At 37.5% G+C, this 20,018-nt stretch overlaps 1 protein-coding gene across 25 annotated transcripts in view; it reads right to left on the bottom strand.

Annotated features, from left to right (window-relative positions):
* NRCAM (neuronal cell adhesion molecule) overlaps positions 1 to 20,018 on the bottom strand; it is a 152,235-nt gene that overhangs the window by 58,660 nt on the left and 73,557 nt on the right. For 18 of the 25 annotated variants that reach the window (XM_017817831.1, XM_017817827.1, XM_017817826.1 and 15 more), the window contains 5 exons: positions 8,651 to 8,839; positions 6,239 to 6,256; positions 4,209 to 4,314; positions 1,112 to 1,308; positions 128 to 250 (listed from right to left, as the gene is read on the bottom strand). In XM_017817831.1, coding sequence (XP_017673320.1) covers positions 128 to 250; positions 1,112 to 1,308; positions 4,209 to 4,314; positions 6,239 to 6,256; positions 8,651 to 8,741 — 535 coding nt within the window. In that variant the 5' untranslated portion in view covers positions 8,742 to 8,839. Of the gene's footprint in view, positions 1 to 127; positions 251 to 1,111; positions 1,309 to 4,208; positions 4,315 to 6,238; positions 6,257 to 8,650; positions 8,840 to 20,018 lie in introns of those variants that run through there. The other 7 variants (XM_017817848.1, XM_017817849.1, XM_017817850.1 and 4 more) reach the window with 2 other exon arrangements.

Raw genomic sequence — 20,018 nt, 5'->3', positions numbered from 1 at the left:
GAAATGGAAATTCTCTGAATTTTAACTGACAGGGAAACTCCACCATCTGGTCTTGGTAAGTAAAAATTATCTACTATGCAGAAAAACTGCAAAAAGTAAACTACTTCTGCATAAAAACCAAACTCACCATTATCCATCCAAAATATTATAGGTGGTGGTAAGCCAACAGGAGGTCTGCAGTGCAGTACTAGTGAATCACCTTCGCGAACCTGATGTGGTTCTAGTTTTTCTTTGGTCCACAAAGGCGATCCTATAGAAAGTAATTTTAACACACACACAAACTATGGATTGACAAAACCTCCAAAATTTATGGGAAAATGCACATAATATAAAAACAGAAGAAGTACGTGCATCGGAATGTTAAGTCCTGTCACATTTACTAAAGATTTAATTTTTGTTCTTTTTTTATGTTTTCTGGAAGAAAAGTGCAGCATTGATTTGCTGAAAGTATAATCAACTGATTCAAATAATTTTGCCTTCTCACAAAAGGTTTTATAACAGTAACTTGAAAAGTTTTAACTATGATAATGAAAAAAAAAAGTGATGTGCTAAATTAGAAGGAGTAGACCTTCTTGAAACAATATTATACATGCAGTTTTATTAAAACGTAAGAACAGCACATTTTAAGCTGAGAAGCTTGAAAAACTAATCTGAGATTAAAAAGCACATAAAAAGCTGCAAAACCAGTCCACCATTAATAAAAATTTTTTAGCCTTATCTTCTTTTTAGTCCCAATCTGTTCTGTAGTAAAGCTATTACAAAAACTGTGGAACACAGGCTTTGTAAAAAGAATAAAAAATTGTCATCAGCAATGATGTGCACTAAGGATTTAAATATTTTATTTTAATAGTAGTGTCATATATACAAATCAGTTTTAAATATGATAGGTCATCTAGATGTACTAAGAAAAAAACCCAAGTTATTAAATTTTCTAAAAAAATATTTGAGAGAACATGCAAGTTCTAAGTATCAGAAAAGAGACAGTAACTTCTAACAAAATCACTTTTATGATTAATTTTTTAAGACAGGAAAACAAAAAGGCAAAAAGTTCATAAGAAAATAAGAAAACCAAAGTGTTTCACATTTTCTGAAAATTAAGAGCTTTACTTACTAGAAGGCCTTATAACAATATTGTTGGAAATGGCTGCTCCTCGTTCATTCCTTGCTGTACACTGGTATACTCCTTCATATGCTTCTGCCTTCCCACCATTCATAATATTTATGACAAGGGTCCCTGAATTTGGTTTCATTGTTACCTGTGCATCTTTATCTATATCAAAATGAGTTCCATTGCGTGTCCAGGAGAAGCTAAAATAATAAAAACAAAAAGAAAAGTTTCTTCTTGAGCTTTTTGTAGATTGTAGATTCCAAGCCTTTTGTAGATTGTATGAAAAGAAGAAAAAAGGTAGTTACCAAAAAATGCATGTTATTTCTTCTTTAGCAGATAAGTAAGACTTCTTCCCAAAATAAATGAGCTAATAATGTAATACAGCACTTTTAATATGAGAAATTGGGCAATGTTTTAAGATAAAAGGTTTCGGCTGAACTTGTTAACAGGAGCCATTTCAAAGTCAATGGTTTTTTTAAAAAAAAATACATTAAAGGATTCTGAGGTTAATCATACATGGAAAAGAACTGATTTCGTTTCTGATAAAAATGATGCAGTAACATCTGCAAGAACTGATACTGCTAAAGCTGCATTAGCATTTCCATTAGAAAACCTATTGTTGAAAGCACCTGTAAACCTGTCTTTAAAAAAAAACTTGCTCTGGGCTGAAATGTGCCATCTCAGGCCCCAGCAGAAGACCATTTCTTTTAATTGCTTTGGTAATTTTGAAGTTATGCAAATGAATTAAAGACTATGTGGTGAGTTTGATTTCTTTTCACTATTATAACACAACCAATCATGACTCTTTAAACGAAATTATATAGTCTGATAGCTAATAATTAATCTAGTAAATTTATACTGGTGCTACTCAAAGCAAGTATAAAAGTTGTCACTAAAAATGAAGACTAATAGAACCCACAAAAAAATTGTAAAGAAGCAGAGATTCACAATCTGCAACTTAGACTACCGTAAACACCAATTTCTTATATATGCTCTGTTAATGGTCAAAAGTATAGTCATAGAAAACTAGACCAACGCCTGTGAAGTGCTGAGTGCTCACAGGTTCAAATGCTGTAAAGACTAGCTTTCATACTTGTTACACTTTTGCTTCAGAATCTTAAGCACAGTCTATGTGCTTACTGGTTAGAATGCTTCCTAAAATAGAAACTTAAATGGTACTGGAAAAGCTGAAATTCTAAGGGACTCACACTGTACACTGACCTTCTGCAGCATGCAGACATGCTATTTGCACTCTGTGGTGGGAGACAGAACTAGACCTGACCAGCAGCGCTGCATCACACTGCAGTGTTTTTGGGAGGACTAGCAGGCACAGCAAACCAACAGCAAACCTCTTTTATAACCTTGTGAAAGAAGCTTCAGAAAGTGGGGTTTCTGTAATCCTCTGCTACCAATAACTGAAGGATGCGGGAAATTGTAATGTAGCTTCAACTGAGAGGTAGCATATGTGGTACAACCCCTGAATTTGAGAAACAGGAAAGTCAGAGTCTTTGCTGCTCAAGAAGCACATCCATAAACCTTTATGCCAGATGCCCTGACCAATAAGAAGTTGCCTTTTTCTAACAACCAATTCACACCGTGGGCTGAGAAAGTTCAAATTCAGAGCTTTTGAGCAGATCAAGTTCCAATATGCATTTGCAGGTTATCAGGACTGATGGACCAGACTAACTATTGATATAAATTAATTGCATGTCATATCTTGAAAAATAAGGAAGACTAAGCACAAGCTTGTAAAACTCATGAAAAAATTCTGTACTGAAATTCTGTCTCTTCCTCTGTAGTAGGGGAACAAAGCCAGTTACAGGTTTGATGGGGAAAATGAGGATGTAGAGCAGCACACAGCTGCTGAGCACTAGCACACAGCTCAGGTTAGTTAGTCTCACAGACAGCATCCTTTTTCTCTCAGGTAATTCCAACCAAAAAAGACATTCAAGAGAAACATCTGAAGAAGCAATACGGTTGTCCCAAAGTGCACAATAATCATCTGATCCTCCAGGTCAACACCCAGACTCTTAAAAATGGCATTGGGCCAACTAAATTAAAGTGCTGGTAAACACAGCAGATCTGCGGCACTCCTATATTTAATGGAACACTAGAAAGAGTGAGAATATCCCAGACAATCTCCATGTTCCCCATTCTGCTGCCCAGCATGATAATGACCAGGATGCCAAGGCAACCAGCAGGAATAATGTACCAAAAAGCCTGGTTATCCAGAAGAAGTACATTTAATGAGCTCTGTCTGTGTCTGAATGAACAGTTATAGACTGACCTCGCTAGTAAGTTGTAGCATAACATTGCTGAGCACAGAGAGATGCACATTTCTATGTTCATAGTCTCTGAAATCAGAGGCAGATACTAACAGTGCCAGAATGTATCATGGCTATTGCTGTTTCCAGTACAGGTACTCAGTGTCTTAAAATGAATAGTATTTAAGTATTTAAAGACCCTGAAAGAGGATTTTAAATTTAAAGAGAACCTTAAAATGGACAAAGATCAGGAATCTGATCTATGTAGAGGGCTACCATTTCTGTCAAAACCGAAACTTAAGCCTATTAAATGCTCTTGGTAAATCAAGGCTACTGAATATTAAAACTGATACACATTATATTCTGACAAAATGTATTCCAAGATGAGCCTCAAAAACCAGAATGATTTACAAAACATTAAATGTGAATTTATTAGTGTTACTCTGAATTCACTCACTGTCCATTGTTCTTAAACACAATGCTTAAATCTGGAATGTGATCCAGTTCATAGTACGGCATGTCTCTTTGTGTGCTCCATGGGCATTTACCTATCTGCTGTTCAAATAATTGTTTATTATTTTATTGGTAGAGCTTTGAGAATGAAAATACTACAGTTGCTTGATGAATACAAAAAAGTTTAAATGTCAAATATGAGAAGAGTCAAATTTACCACTATCTGGTAGCTGTTTAAATTACAGAGGTAGGGGTGCATGCATGTTTCTGCATGTGCAAGCATATTCATACACATAATCTTGTTAGTTTACAAAAGTTACAGTATTTTCTCCTAGTTCTTCCATGCTGTTAGGCCAACAAAAGCAAAACAAAATGCTACTAACCTAGGAGGTGGCTTTCCTTTGGCTTCACACTGTATTACAATATTCTCTCGAGGGTCAACAATGTAATCTTTTGGAGATTGATGAGTTATCGTAGGAGGTTGTGACACTTCATTATGGAATATAAGAAAGAGAGACGAATTTAACAATGCTTTCAAGGTATCACCAAACCAGTTTTGTAAACAGAGAAAGCAGAATTGTGATTAGCAACCAAATCAGTGACAGAAGAATGGGATTAAAGTATCCTTTGTATCAGGAGGCTGAAGTGCTCTACCCTTGTAAATCAGTGTAGCTATACTAACTCCCAACTGAGCTATCCTGATTTACTGTGGGTGAAGATCTTGGCCAAAAAGTTTAATGAATGTCACTTCTATACCTCAGATTTCAACAGATTTCCACAAACCCAAAGGACACTCCAATTCTAAGTCCAACAATCTGAAATGAAGAGTTGGAAGCCATAAACCTTCAGAAAATGTTTTTTACTACACAGAAGGAAAGAAACACACACTGCTTTGTGTTTCTAAATATTTTTTTATTTCTAAATTCTCTATGGGTGCAACCCTTTTCACACATTTATTATGCTCAACATAATCTATAAAGCATGCTTGTAGGAACTACTTTTCAGGAGTAAAAAATGTGTTAAAAGACTCCGTAAAAATGACAAAAATAGTACCTCCTTTCCAAATAAAGTAAACATGTAGAAAAAGTAAAGTACTGATTCCCCAGTAAGGAACCCAATAAGAATTTAGTCAATCTTGTGAATTGCCCTGGAAGAAACAAACATTCCACATTTGTAATTTGTCAAGTACTCTAGAATGAGTAGCACAGAACAGAATTGATTCACTTGACACAATAGTTGGTGCCTACTTATTTAACGTAATTTATAATCTTTTATCAATATCTATGCTGATTTTTGCATTAAAAATATCATGTCTGCGATATTAAGATAGTGAGAAAGGTGTCTTCCTCAACATTATTCATCTGTTTATAGTTTAGCATCATCTAAAGGAATCTGTTTAATAACATGCCCATTAACATCTCTGTCTGAATGTTGTAAATTGCCTGTCCAGCAATGCTACTGCTTTGGGGTAATTTCTAGCAACTTGAACAAAATATTTCAATCACTAGAGTTAGCTGTATGCTCATGCTTCTTTCTAGCCAGTTAAAATTGTAAAACTGGGATTTTTACTTTAAGTCTTCCCTACCATAATATATAAAGTAGTCTGTTGCACAGACAGAGGTAGCCTTCTGTAAAACCCTACTGACAAGAAACAGCCACGGAAAAAACATCAGATCATGAAATCATTAATAAAATACAGCAGCTAAGCAGAACAGAACAGGCCATGCAGAACTGGGTTTTGCTCCTCATTGCAGGAGCAATGAGGGAGGAAGTATTTTTACATGACCATGCCTTTGTGTGTATTTCTTTAGAGGCACTTTGAAGACAGTCCCTTTCCCTCTCAGGGGCATATTTCAGGGTCAATACGTGCCAGATGCTTACTTGGGAAAAGCAAATACACTCTGAAAAGGGACATGACATGAACGCTGCCCAACCCACAGGATATTCCATCTGATGCACATCAAAGACCTGAAATCTCTATTCCTGTGCTATGCACTGCACTTAAAACTGATTGAATTAACCATGACACTAGAGCTTAGTTAGGAGAAGCCATAAAAATATGAGGTCTACTTAAATAACTGTATCCACTATGAATATAAAAGTATCTCCAACTCAGATATGTATAATAGTACAAAAGTACATATATTCCAATGAATTTATTTTTTATCAAGTACATTTACTCCTGAAAGTAGTCATAAAACTCTGCACATGCTGATACTGAGTAAATATTTTAATGTTCAGATAGCACACCATCAAAAACCACACAATTAATTTTTTCAGAATTTTAGAATGTTGATTTATGTACAGTAGTTTGTTTTCTGAACACTGCATGCACAAAACATCTAGATACAGCAAACCAATCAGTATTACTTTTCAGCAGCACACAGCCTAGTTTTAGTGAAGAGGAACTTACATTCTTCTAGAAGTTTTGCTTTTATTTCCACATCAGAATCAGCAGTTGAATGGACAAATGGAGATTAAAGAGAAACATTTGTTAGTGAAAAGAAAATTAGCAATTTTGAGAGGGAAGATAAGTATGTCTGACAAGTACATTGGTCACCATTAAAAAGTAAACATTTAAAACATTTAGCACTGTAAGCCATGCAGGGAGGCCTGAAATCCCAGCTACAGTTTTCATTGTGTCAGTTATTACTACATTTATCTCAAAGCTCATGGTATGAGAAACTTTTCTGAAATGTTGACTTTTTAAGGGCAACCATGATATGTGATTTTGGTCTTGCAAGGACACAAAACACTAATATTGAGGAGACAGCAATTCAAAATTAGTGGAGTGCACTGCCCTCATGTTGCAGTCAAAATCAATCCACTCATATGATCACAAAGAAGAACAAAGAGAATGCTTCAGGTTAAAATTACTCTTGTAAATACAGAAGCACCTAATTCTACTCAACAGACTTGCAACCCCTTTTGGTTTGAAAAATAAATAAAACAAAACGAAATCATCTTAGCTGTCACATCTTTATTGCTTACTTCAAATGTTTTGCATACATGTCTCTTTATCAATAATGTATTACAGTAGGTCAAATGCCTTTGTGTTACCTACATTTTCAGTCATCCCTTACCTGCTTTGAGGAGACACTGACTAGGAACTAATGAACTGCAAAGAATAGGAACTGCTAATCTGGATGAAACCTAAAGGTTCAACTAATCAACTGTGTTCTCACCACCAGGTCTCTGTGGTGGATATTTATGGAAGACCTACAGAAAAAATATGTCCTTCCCTTGAGGTGCTCTCCCAGAGCCCATTCTCATCATTATTTATGAAAGCAATAACATCATTACAGATGCAATTTCTGTTAATATTAGTTTTGGATAAAAATTCAAGCATGTGACTTTATCAGACCTAACAAAGTTATTAAGCATTAAGGAGTAGGGAATTAAATTCTCAGTAGAGAACTAAAATGATACATCTAAAAGAGCTACTCATTTTTGTCTCTTGATGCATTTCTGGTAAATTTAACCTGAAGTCTTGCTCTATAGATAAAGATATTAGAGTGGTGCACAATTTATATTAGTTCCTAAACTACAAGATGGGGGTTTAAAACACTATTTATAGACTGTAAAAATATTTATGCAGAAAAATTAAGTTTAGAAAATAAGACTTTAATTCAAAAAACTTTTGAATCCCTCTTTAAACCAAAGCTTATCACTCTAAAGACATTTAGAGCACAAGTTTGGTGTGATTCAAATATATTGATCTTGTTACAGAAATACAGGTCACTGGTTTGATAGGCTTGTAAAATGCATGGGGGGGAACCCACCAAAGCAGTTGCAATTTATGTCACTGAAATTATTAAAGAAAAACATGCATTGTGGAAGGCAGAAAGGTATCACAAACATGGGGGTAAAGAAAGTCATGCACATTAGAATCATAGGCAAATTTACTGATGTATTAATCCATCAATTTAACACCAGCCCTAATGTTCTCTTCCCTGGTAATTAGTTTAATAAATGAATAGTCACTATGAGGTGCAACATGGTTCACTGAATCCTGAAAATGTGATCATGCTTATTTTAGAAAGAAAATAGCAACCTAAAGCATGAAGAATTTAATAAAACCAGCTATTAGGACTATAAAATGCAGCATCTACGATTGCTTCCTTTTCAGCATGGAGTCCTACCTTCAAGGTTCCCCACTAACACAGTCTTATATTAGACAAGAACTTCAGATCTTGGGATTTCCTCTCTTTCAGATGTTTCCTCACAAATCAATGCTGGAGTTCCCTGCTCAGCACATATTTTTAACTTAAAGTTAAGTATTTAACCGTTTTCAGGCACTGCTCAGGAAATCTAAGAGCCTAATTTACCCTTTGGGATCAAAAAATAAGATGCTTTGAGTATCTGAATTTTAGGTATTTGAATCTTTTACCAGTTTACGTAGCAGCTCCTGCAAACTTCTTCTCTGGAGGTAAGGGTGATTGATGACAGCAACTAAGAATTTTCATGGGGTTTTCAGCAAATTCTCAGTATGATCCTAACTTCACAAATAATTAGCATTTAGCTGGGCTTCTCTGCCCTTCTTAATTTTGGTCAAATAATGCGTTCAACAAAGGCACACTGAAGTATAAGTAGAATCCTGTGAGAATCCTGTGTTAAACCTTCTCAAGTGAACAATGTAACTCATTTTATTGCACAGGTTTTGAAAGTCTTCAGTAAATAAGTGTAAATATTCATAATCATAATGCCCTGATTGAAATGTTTATCTCCACGTTTAGCTCCACATTGGAGTTATCTTCAGCTTTCTACAGAAATTATTTAACTAAATTGCCATTATTCTACACTTATTTAGCAGGTTAATACTTACAGTCAAGAGGTACGTCCAATGCAGAAATAATTTGGCACAGAAAGAGGATCAAGAAAGGTTTACTTGCAGGTATGCTCTTCTTTTTCATCATGATTTTAGGCTGTATTGAGTAAATCACACTTGAAGAATGAAGTTCTACTTCATCAGACTAGGTAGCTTGCAATAGTTATATAAATATAGACAAGAAACCTGTAAGCAAACAAACAAACAAGAATAACAATATGGAGATGCAATGGAGAGTTGAATGATCACATACATCTTAATAATACTATGAAATACAAGCAATCTACATACTATATCCAGGGGTAATAGTTACACCATATGTTCTAACGAAATCCAGAAGTTCTTAGGACACCTAGATCATACCACTTTCCTAAGGAAGCTACTGAACAACTCCTATAATCTTATTGAATGGAAATAGAAATGCCTCTCCTAAGAAAGATAAAGCATCAGTCCAGCTAGTTAAAAAAGTATATACTAAAGATAATAGTCCTCTGAAGTAGATTTAGTGGATTAAAGCTCTGAAGGCTCACCTAGCCTCTCTTTCAATCACCTTGCCCCAGTCTTGGAAAAAGTTATTTAGGCATCTACTCCAATGAAAACATGTCTGGCCACAAATCTGCTAAGTAAACTGTAGGATCTTCCTGCAGCTTTGAGTTAGGTATCTCAGCTTTTCCCTGCTTTGGAACTCTAATACCCAGATGTACACTGAACACTTCATGAAGTGTACACAAGAAGACTTCATGAAGGTGCTGACGTGCTACCTTATGGACTGTACCTAGGCTCCTATTCCTGGATATTTTGATTCCACTCAAAATAGATAACATCAAAATTTGTCATTTCTAGCCTGAAACCAAAATCTAATTAAGTGTCAGCGTATTAGCAAACACTCTTCTCCTTTCCTATGTGATGGAATGTCAGAAACGAAACTTAAGGGAAACCTGTTCTTGGAAATGTGCTAGATTTTCCTCCTCGACCAAGCATGAGAGATCACATTAGCCACACAGAATGATTCAGGCTCCCTTCTTACTTTTACTGCATTTAGGACCAAGCTCTAACTTACAAGAATATTGAAGGAGTGAAAACTAACTGCTTGCCAGCCCCATCAGCATCACCAGTGAGTTAAAAAGAGCTACACAGCCTTAGAATCCAAATGATGCTTACACAATGTGTTCTCAGAAAATGGACATCAGCTGAGAAACTACTTCCCAGATGCCAGATGGATCAGAAAGCTAACAGTCATCAGCATTAATTCACCTTGAAGAGAACACTTCCTCAGCTATGGCTTCAGATGTGAAACACAATGTTATCCAGTCCACAATGAGTTAAGTTGCAAAGAAGCAGCTGCTTTACCAATGTTAAATAAAGAAAGAGTTATTTGTGCTTTCTGAAGTTACTTACCCCATCTATGCTAAGAATTTCCCTCAATCTTAACATTACAGAAGAAATTATGCCTCTGTAAACGGTGTTTCTCTTTGTATAGTCTTCTGGGCAGAGACTGGAACTGGAAACCAGAAGTGAGGTGTAGAGCTCAACCTCTCATCCTAACCTAGCACATCAAACTCCCTGATTCTTACTGCCACTATCTATAATACAAATGTTTGTTTCAAAATCAAAATATTTCCAGCAGGTTAGAGTCCTAGAGATGTGCTGCTCCTTGGAGCTCTTGGGAATTGCTGACTGGGGCACTACTGTAGAGGACAAATTGCTTATTCACATTCAAAACTACCTATAGTACTGCATACTGTAATGTAACAACTAATTATTTGTCATGGCAGATAGAAAAACTACAAAACTCATCTAAGAGAGAATACCAGAGTTCTAGCTTTTGCATAATTATTTATACAAACTGGAACTGCACTCACAGACAAGGTGGCAAAATACCGGTTTAAGGTATACAACAGGAAAGCATGACAAATACCCAGACTTTCCTAGAAAAGCAAACTGAATTTTATTACACTTTAAATGAGCACCCTAAATTGCTGAGGGTTTAGCTGGGGAAGGGGAGAAGTGTTCTTCATTCCATTTTTGGCACATATAATTTATTACACTCCTGCTGCAGTGAGCAAGGGGAAGGAGAAGAGCTTCCATTGAGAGTGCTTGAGAGCACTCCAGAGTGTTTCCTGCAACAAAGCGCTCTCCAGAAAAGCTGATTTTGTTCCACCAACCACAGCTGTCTGCTCTTCTCCACACTGTTCTCCTGATCTTTATGTCATCTCCTCATTACAGCATCACTACAATTAACAAGGTATCCTCTCTGTACAACGTGTTTGACCCAGGTTTTACAGGATACTCTTTGAAGTATTCCGCAAGTGAAGCTTGACTTTTGTTGTTTCTTCTCCAAGCAATATTTCAGTTCTCCTTACAAAACCCAGAAAACTTGATTATCCAATTTATTGTCTTGTTCTTTTACCATGTAAAATGAGTATTGCAGTGATTTGAGAGTATTTTAAAATTCAATTGCATTTCCTTTGAACAAGTACAAATGAATGCACAAGCAGTGGTGAATCAGGCACGTGCAATTAAAATGATTGGGAAAGTAATACCCTTGAGAAAATGTCCCACATTGTATACCTGTGCTACTGCAGTGTTCTAGTAGGATACCTATTGAATCTACTGCTTGGACATTTGGATATATTATGGGAATTCAGCAGGCAGCGGGAATTATAAAGCTGAGCCTGCACACTGACTTTACCATTCCTCAGAGAGGCAATGTGCCCAAATGGTTTGTGATAGAACATATTACTGAAAACGGTTTTAGGTTTGTCAGCACAACTGGGTGCTCTTGTTGAATATATTCAAGGTTTAATCTGGCATAATTTCTTATGAATACAACAGCTGCTAAGTAGAATTAAACATTGCTTTGACACAATATTTTCTGCTACAAAATAAGGTCAGGCCTCTAAGCGATCAGTGTAAAGGCTTCAATTTCAAAACTTGAAATATTTATACAGCAGATTGCCTTTTCCTCCAGATGATTTATTTAAGATCTCTTGTAACTCAGACATTTCGTCCTACCCTTTTCATAGGAAAACATATGTATTTTGACAGCTGGTTCAGGAGTCTACTCACCAATTTGTAAAAATAAGATTTTCTATACCTACATACTTCTTAGGTACTTAACAAAATGTCACTTGTTATGTCTCCTGTGCTTCTTGCTGAGATGCTGATTGTGACTAGCAACTTTGACTCCCATTTGCTATAGTGTAGTAAACAGGAGTCAAAGTAAGTAAGAATGTATAAGCAAAGTATAGTAATATTTTATCACAAAGGATAATATCAGATTTCAAATGGAGGAGTTTTATGTATGACAAAAGATAAGGATCAAGTGAGAGACATCCAACTTTTTTCACTTAAAAAAAAAAAAGTACTACTTTTCACAAATGAGCTACAGAAAGCCACAACTGGAAGAATGAAAGCACCAGTGAGCCTGAGGTAAACTATATGGAGAAGCAAAAAACACAGTTTGTTCCAGTGGTCTCTTCGCTGGTACCATTTGGACATAAACAAAAAAACCAGATACTTTGCAAACACAAAAAAACCCCAGCATATATCCAGAAGGGATCATTTGGGAGGCAGAATCCAAGATTGCTTTTCATACTATAAAAATGGGACAAGGATCTTCTCCTTAATTTTAACAGCTCAAGAGCAAATGAATCACAGAATTGTTCAGGTTGGAAAAGACGTTTAAGATCATCAAGTCCAACCCAGCACTGCCAAGTCCAACTATATTTCTAAGTGCCACATCCATTTGTCTTTTAAATACCTCCAGGGATGACGACTCAACCACTTCCCTGATTGTTCCACTGCTTGATAATTGTTTCAGTGAAGAAATTTTTCCTAATATTCAATCTAAACCTTCTCTGGAGCAACTTCAGGTTGTTTCCTCTTGTCCTATTGATTGCTGCTTGAGAGAAGACACTGGTACATCACAGGTTACATCCTTCCCCTCGGAAGGAAGTCTCTATGCTACTCCCTTAATCATGTTCAGGCACTGTCTGGAAGAATTAGGATTGGATCAGGTCAATATCTGCCACAGAGAGTGTTAACAATTGAACAGTATCTGGGATTGTAGATCCACACCCACGCACACACACCCGCAACCCCTCAGTATATTTTACTGTGCTACACTAGTACTGAATAATACTAATTCCTAATTGGGATATTAATACAGACAGACACATTCTCAATGGACATTTCATAGTTGAATCAGTTAAGGCTCCAGTTGACAGAGGGAAAATGTTTTTCCTCTAGCTGTCTTCAACGTAATCACATGGGATCTTTAATTGACTTAAAGTGGTGCTGGAATATTTCTTTATTAGGATGTAAGATGTGTAAGGGAGTGTATTTACTGACATTCAACCTAGTGCAAAGTTAAAGATAGTATTTTCTAAATGTAATATTGTTTCACAGAGATTTGATGTATCAACTGATTATGCATTTCTACTATTACATTATTTTAAGACAAAAAGGCCGCTATAAATGTGAATGAAAACCAAGGTCAATGTAAGAAATGTGAAAGGGTTATAAAATTGCAAGACAGAAAAACTGGAATATTTCATACACATTATGAAAAAAGCATTCTCTTCTATATAGACATGATTGAATTAATGGGGAACAAGTTAGACACTGAAAATTAGAGGAAAATTAGTACTCAGCAAAACACTCCCTCTGCTTAATTTGTCTAATACCTGTATTTTTTATCATAGTGAAAGACAGATACAATCAGAATATAGGAAAAAATAGAGTTTTCAAGGAAATTTGTTTCAAAGAAGCCACAGAAACATATTCACAGATCATGAAAAGCAAATTCAAATGAGGTAAATGTATTTAGTGACTTGTACATAGAAAAGAGTGTTGATGGTTAATAAATAAAAAGAACAAAACTCTTTTGAGGACAACTGCAATACCTTTATCACTTAATGAAAGATCTTTACAGGGCTTATGTGTTTTATACAACCATGCTAACTATGCAAGTATCAATAAAATGATTTAAAGTATTTTTGAACAACTGGTTTTGAATTTCACACTTCTTTTTTTAACTTATCTGGCATTTGCAGTAATAGGTAACATAAAAAACTCTGATTGGAAATGATTATTTAATTTAAAATCTGTCAAATAGAAACAGATAACAATATACTTAGTGTAACAGTACCTAAGTGTCATGGACACAGTACTAATAGAAACAAGAATGCTATTTGAGTATTGCCTTTATTATAGCTATTTTTTATGGAGGTAGCATGACATAATAGACTAAATACCCACATGTGTGTGAAACCTGAGTACTATTCACTCCTGAAAAGTGTAGTCAATTCAACTTCCATTGGCTTGCTTTCCCCATCATTCTCTTACCTATTAGATGTAAATTATCCAGTCTTAATCTACTTACATATAGCTCTGGGGTGTCTGAACACAGGTGTCCATAAAAAGAAATAATTTTTAAATTTTCCAAAAGTATACCAAATTAGAACTATTTCTCATCTTCTAGAACTTTTCTTGAAAACACCCTACTGCTTTCCTCCAAATTATTCGTTTGTCACAGTCTATGATAGTTTTTGCCTTTAAAGTCATCAGGGAATACTAAATCGTCTTCTGTGACCTCCTGTTTATGAAGCTTAAGCCCATTGCTTTGTTTGTGCTGTAGAAACATTCATGTAAAGAGGACCGGATGAAAAATAAACTATGCAGACAGAAGTCCCGAATTCCAGAAGATCTCCTCATCACTGATTTAGATGCTGCAGATACTTACTAATGTTAGATGGTTACATGTACTTAGTAATTTTCAAGCTTTTTTGACAAAGGCAGATAGATGGCCAAGCCATGTGCCACACTCTAAACATTCTTAGCAGTTCTATATAAAGTGAAAAATCATCAGCCTAGTCACGCTCTTGGACTGCCCCTACACTCAGCATTATTCTTTTGGCTCAGAGGCTGTACTTCAGCATTCACAGTGGTCTCCTTCCTTCCCACCAATCAGACACAATTTCCAGTCCCTCTACTCTCATCCTCTATTTTCCACCACGGGAAAGCCACTTAGTCCTTGAAACTCCTTCATAGAAAATCCTATATTAAGACTTGCTAGCTGGTTTGTTATTCATTAAAGTCTGGTCTGTTTCATTACAAGTTCAATTCATGTGTTTATTAACCGGTTTCACATGGCAATAAGTCAAATGCTTTTCAAAGTCTTTAACACTGACACCATCATCTTATTAAACTTGCAATTTTTTCAGATACTAAAACATTAAAATCAAGTTTTTGGCAATCATTTGTTTTACAAGCCCTACTTTCCAGAAAACTATGTTGAGTAGAATCAGTTTTACTCAAGGCCTTTAATTCCCTAGCAGATGAGTCCCCAATCAGCTTTTTCCATATGTTCACTGTGATTTATATCAGGCTATATTTACCCTGCTCAATCTGCTCGTCTACTCTGAATCTGGGCAGAACACCAGCTTTCTTTCAGTTTTAAGCAACATATTAAAAATGAAAACCTGTGAACTAGAGATCTCCCCCACTAGCTCCTCTAAAACTCAGAGATAGGCTCTTTGTACCTAGACCTGCTGAATTACATAGGATCATGTATCTTCAACATATATTATTCAGTATCTACTAATGGTTTCTATGACTAAAAAAGCTCTCCATCCTAACATGATGCATCATAATTTTTCTTCCAATTCATCATGTTACTTGCAATAATATAACAACAGAAAGATACGAAAATGATTGTGAAGTACATCACAAAATAATGCTAACCCTGTTTCTGTTCTTAAGACTTGGTCGTATAAAAAACCCCAATATTTGTCTGCTCGTCTCCTCCATGGTAATGACCTACACATCTGCCATGAGAACAGAAGGTCTTTCACACAAGTATCGGTACTGACTGTGCATCTGCACAGCCCCAGCACAATGAGATCTGATTGCTCCGAGCCTAACTTCAGTATTAACTGCTGAGCCAGCAATAGAGAACAGCTTCAATTACCCACCCATTTTTGCATCGCCACTGAACTGCACTTGTACCAGGTCACTGGACACCCACCCAGCTGATGCACCCTTGCACAAGGTTGACTTCTCTGGCCCTGCCAGGACTGAGCAGGGTTAGTGTTGTCCTTCCCTGAACACTATAAAATTTCAGGGCTGCTAAATGCAGCATCATTGGTAGACCACTATGAGCATTGTGATACAGCTAAAAAACCAAGAATACAGATCCTTAAAAATTCCACTCCTATTTCAACTCTCTGCTCTTAGAAGTACAAGTGCCACAATCTGGAAGTGCACGAAAATGCAGGGGAAAAAAAAACAAACAACAAAACAACTAAGCACAGAGTTCAAATGTGTTATTAAGGGCTTCAGGTAAGCCTGTAACCTCAGTCACATGCCACAGACTCAGATCTTGAGAGCAGCCATTTAAGAGCCGATCTTTAAAACACTGGAGCAGAGCTAATCTGTCCTTTTACAGTTGTCTTACATATTCCCTGAAGTCCTATATTGGATTTGGCCCTTCTGAGGATTTAAACAGGGCAGCACTTACTTTCTAGATCCTGCTCAGCTTAAATTATAAACTGCTTTGGCTGGGATGACTATATAGACAGCAGAGCAAAGCTGTGGATAGCCCTCAAACAGGGAGGTAAGGCTAGTAAGCCTGGCAAGTTCAGATGCCTCCAGAGTCAAGTAAGCATATACACAGCACTTTTGCATTGCAAATTTAAACAGATGTATCAGTATTGCTTGGGTCCTTTCTGGTGTCCTAAACTCTTGATTAGATTCAGATTTTTTCACCTTTTTTACCACCTCACTTAAATGATTGAATGAAGCACAAAAATAATGGTTTAGTGACATCTATTTCAGTAGTCCTGTAGAGTCATCATAGCCTGAACAAATATGCTTCATCTCCTATGCATATATGCATACTTTGCTGTCTTTCAAAGACTTGGTTGAAATGCTTGAATTGAGTGTAACTTTGCAAATCTGCCAAAGACCATGAGTTTACACAGGAGGGAGTAAAAACATAACTTGCATCTCTTTAGAGAGAGTTAGTTTGGCTTGAAGTGAATCACTAAATAGGGGGGGGTCAAGGAAAGGAGGGAATTTTGCTTGATTATTAAATTTCTCAGTAAGTTAGAAAGCATTCAGAGTGAGTGAGAGAAAACAAACTAAGAAAACACATTTTTACAGCACGTGAATGGTAAAAACAGGTAGGAGCTGACTCAGATAAAAGCCCTCCTTGATCTGCTGCTTGTCAACAGAGCGGATCTCATGAGTGAAGTGGAGATTGGTGGCCTTCTTGACGACAGCAGCCACGAAGTGATCGAGTTTAAAATTTCTGTTGACAGGAGGAAAAGTGCCAGTAAAACCTCAACTCTGGACATGAGGAGAGCAGACTTCAGGCTGCTCAGGAAATTAATAAGTAAAGTCCCCAGAAAAATGCTTTTGCAGGCGCTGGGGTCCGTCAGTGCTGGTCACATTTTAAACATCACCTCCTAAGGGCACAGGAGCAGGTAATTCCCAAATGTCAGAAGTCGATCAGGTGAAGCTGGATAAACACATCAGGTGGTAGGTGAGCAATTGGCTCACAGGTTGAGCACAGAGGGTGACAGTGAATGGGGTAACATCAGACTGGTGACCTGTCACTGGTGAGGTTCCACAGGGCTCCATCTTAGGCCCTGTGCTCTTCAACATCTTCATAAATGACTTGGATGCAGGACTGGAAGGGATACTAAGCAAGTTTACAGATGACACAAAACTGAGAGGAGCTGTTGACTCCCTCAAAGGCATGGAGGCCCTGCAGAGAGACCTGGACAAATTGGAGGACTGGGCAATCACCAACCATATGAAGTTCAACAAGGGGAAGTGACAGATTTGGTACCTGGCATGGGGCAACTTTACCTGTTCATACAGACTGGGGAATGAGATACTGGAAAGCAGTGCCACAGAAAGGGACCTGTGGATCCTGGTGGATGGTAAGTTGAATATGAGTCAGCAGTGCACCCTGGCAGCCAGGAGGGCCAACTGTGTCCTGGGGGGCATCAGGCAAAGCATCACCAGCTGGTCAAGGTAGAGGATTGTCCCACTCTGCTCTGCACTGGTGAAGCCTCACCTTGAATATTGTGTGCAGTTTTGGGCACCGCAATATAAGAAAGTTATTAAGCTCTTATAGAGCATCCAAAGGAGGGCAATGAAGATGGTGAAGGGCCTTGAGGGGAAGCTGTATGAGGAGCAGGTGAGGTCATTTGGTCTCAGTGCTTATGAGAAAACAGTGCTTAGGAGAAAAAATATTGTATTATCAGACTGCTACGACAGACACACCATGGTGTGCAAACAGAACCTGAAGGAAAACCACGGAGTGGACAGAAGGAAAATACCATCATCCTGTGTGAAGACTCTTAACTTCTTTACCCAGGAGGTATGATAAACAGATTTTTTTTCCTTTTTTTCTATTTTTTTTTCCACTCACCAGAATTCAGAGCATGAGTAATATATTACTCATGGGTACTCTGAGTAATTACGTTCTTTGCATCCCTACAGCTAACCCCAAAAGCACTGACTATCCAGAAGTACTGAAGTATTCCTGAAATCCTGGAGATATTCTTGTAAAAAGCATATTGTGGAAAAGAGCAGAATCTGATTCACAGACAGGGCAACTCCTCCCTTTGGGAAGTAGAGCAGAAACCACCAATATTAGCATGAAATGCCAGAATAGTTATGCTAAAGAGGAGGTCACCCAGAATAGAGACAGTGCCAGAAACTGAGGACTAAGGCATTCTGTCAGATATAAAACCCTAACAAGTACATGAACAAAGGAGGGTAAACAGTGCCGAAAGAACAAACTGTACAAACTCTGCTAGCTGCCTTGGGTACATTTTTGGAGATGGGGGTTGGGGACTAGCCACCTATGTGCAACATTTATTTAACAGGTAAAAAGCGTGTTTGCTTTTTTAATTTTAATTAATTCTGTTAAAGTAGCTACAATTACATGTTAGCTTGCATTAAAAACTGAAATGAATTGAGAGCTCAGATACAAACACTTCAACACTATAGAAATATTCTTGTCTTCCTCCCTTAAAGTGAGAGCTGATAATGCTCACAATGATTATAGCTGTGCAAATCAGGTTGGTTCCTGCTTTAAACAACACTAATTCATGCTGCCACTGTTCCCAAAAGAATTATGTGAGACCTAAGCAAACGAAACAACTCCTAAAAATTTGCAGATATCACCAGTGTTGTGCTACATATCATAGCCAGGTCACCATGCTCGGGAATGCTGCTGAGGATCATATGTACAGGGATGACTGGTGCCTTAACAACAGTCAGAAAGAACTCACATATTTTAACATTTTCTGACTTTATCACTTTTTTATATGAGTATCTCTAGTTCCCCCTCACTCTCAAATACTTCATAACAACTCACAAAGTGCTAATTAATTTCATCACCTTCGTAAAACCTGACTGCCGCAGCTGGACACCTCAATTCTGTAGATACAGTAAAGCAGGGAAGGTTGGCATTCAAGTTCTCTTTTTTTCCCTGCTGCCTTTGTTCGGGTTTTTTTTTTCATTGCTCCTCCACTCATCCCTAGTGAGTCTGCACCCGGAGTGCTGTGTTTAGCTCTGGGCTCCTCAATATAGGAGAAACACGGAGCTCCTGGAGCAGGTCCAGTGGAGGGCAACAAACATGATTAAGGCATTGGAGCATCTCTCTTATGTGGAAAGGGTGAGAGAGTTGGGTCTGTTCAGCCTTGAGAAGAGATGACCGAGAGGGGACATCATCAGTGTATTTGAAGGGAGTGTCAAGAGGATGGAGCCAGGCTAGTCTTTGCGGTGCCAAGAAATAGGACGCAAGGCAATGGGCAGAAACTGGTGCACAGGAAGTTCCACCTGAACATGAGGAAGAACTTCTATACGGTGTGTGTGACTGTACCCTGGAAGAGATTGCCTGGAGAGGTTGTGGAGTCTCCCTCACTGGAGATATTCAAGGACCATCTGGATGCAATTCTGTGCAATGTGCTCCACGATGACCCTGCTTGAGCAGGGAGGTGGGACTAGATGATCCACTGTGGTCGCTTCTAACCCTATCCATTCTCTGATTATTTACTCTTTTTTTTTCTTTTTTTAATAATAACTTGTAGAGCTTCCAGCTCCCTGAATGTATAAGCTGTTGTGGACATTGTGGAAACTTTAAGTTGTAGTATATAGCAAGGCAAGGCTTGACAGGATGTATGCAGCGTCGTTGACCAGTGGTACAACCACACTGTGAACAATGGCACAACCTCACTGCCTGTTGCCATCAATTAGCGATTACTTACTTGCCTGGCACTTGAGAAAGAAAAGGAGATTTGATGTCTGCCCTCAAGACCTCACACAGGGAGCTCACTACTAC

This window comes from Lepidothrix coronata, unplaced genomic scaffold (genome assembly GCF_001604755.1).
Source record: "Lepidothrix coronata isolate B3197 unplaced genomic scaffold, Lepidothrix_coronata-1.0 Scaffold63, whole genome shotgun sequence".
Taxonomy (NCBI): Eukaryota; Metazoa; Chordata; class Aves; order Passeriformes; family Pipridae; genus Lepidothrix; species Lepidothrix coronata.
Note: the sequence above shows the minus strand (reverse complement) of the source record. Positions and strands in the feature narration are given on the sequence as shown.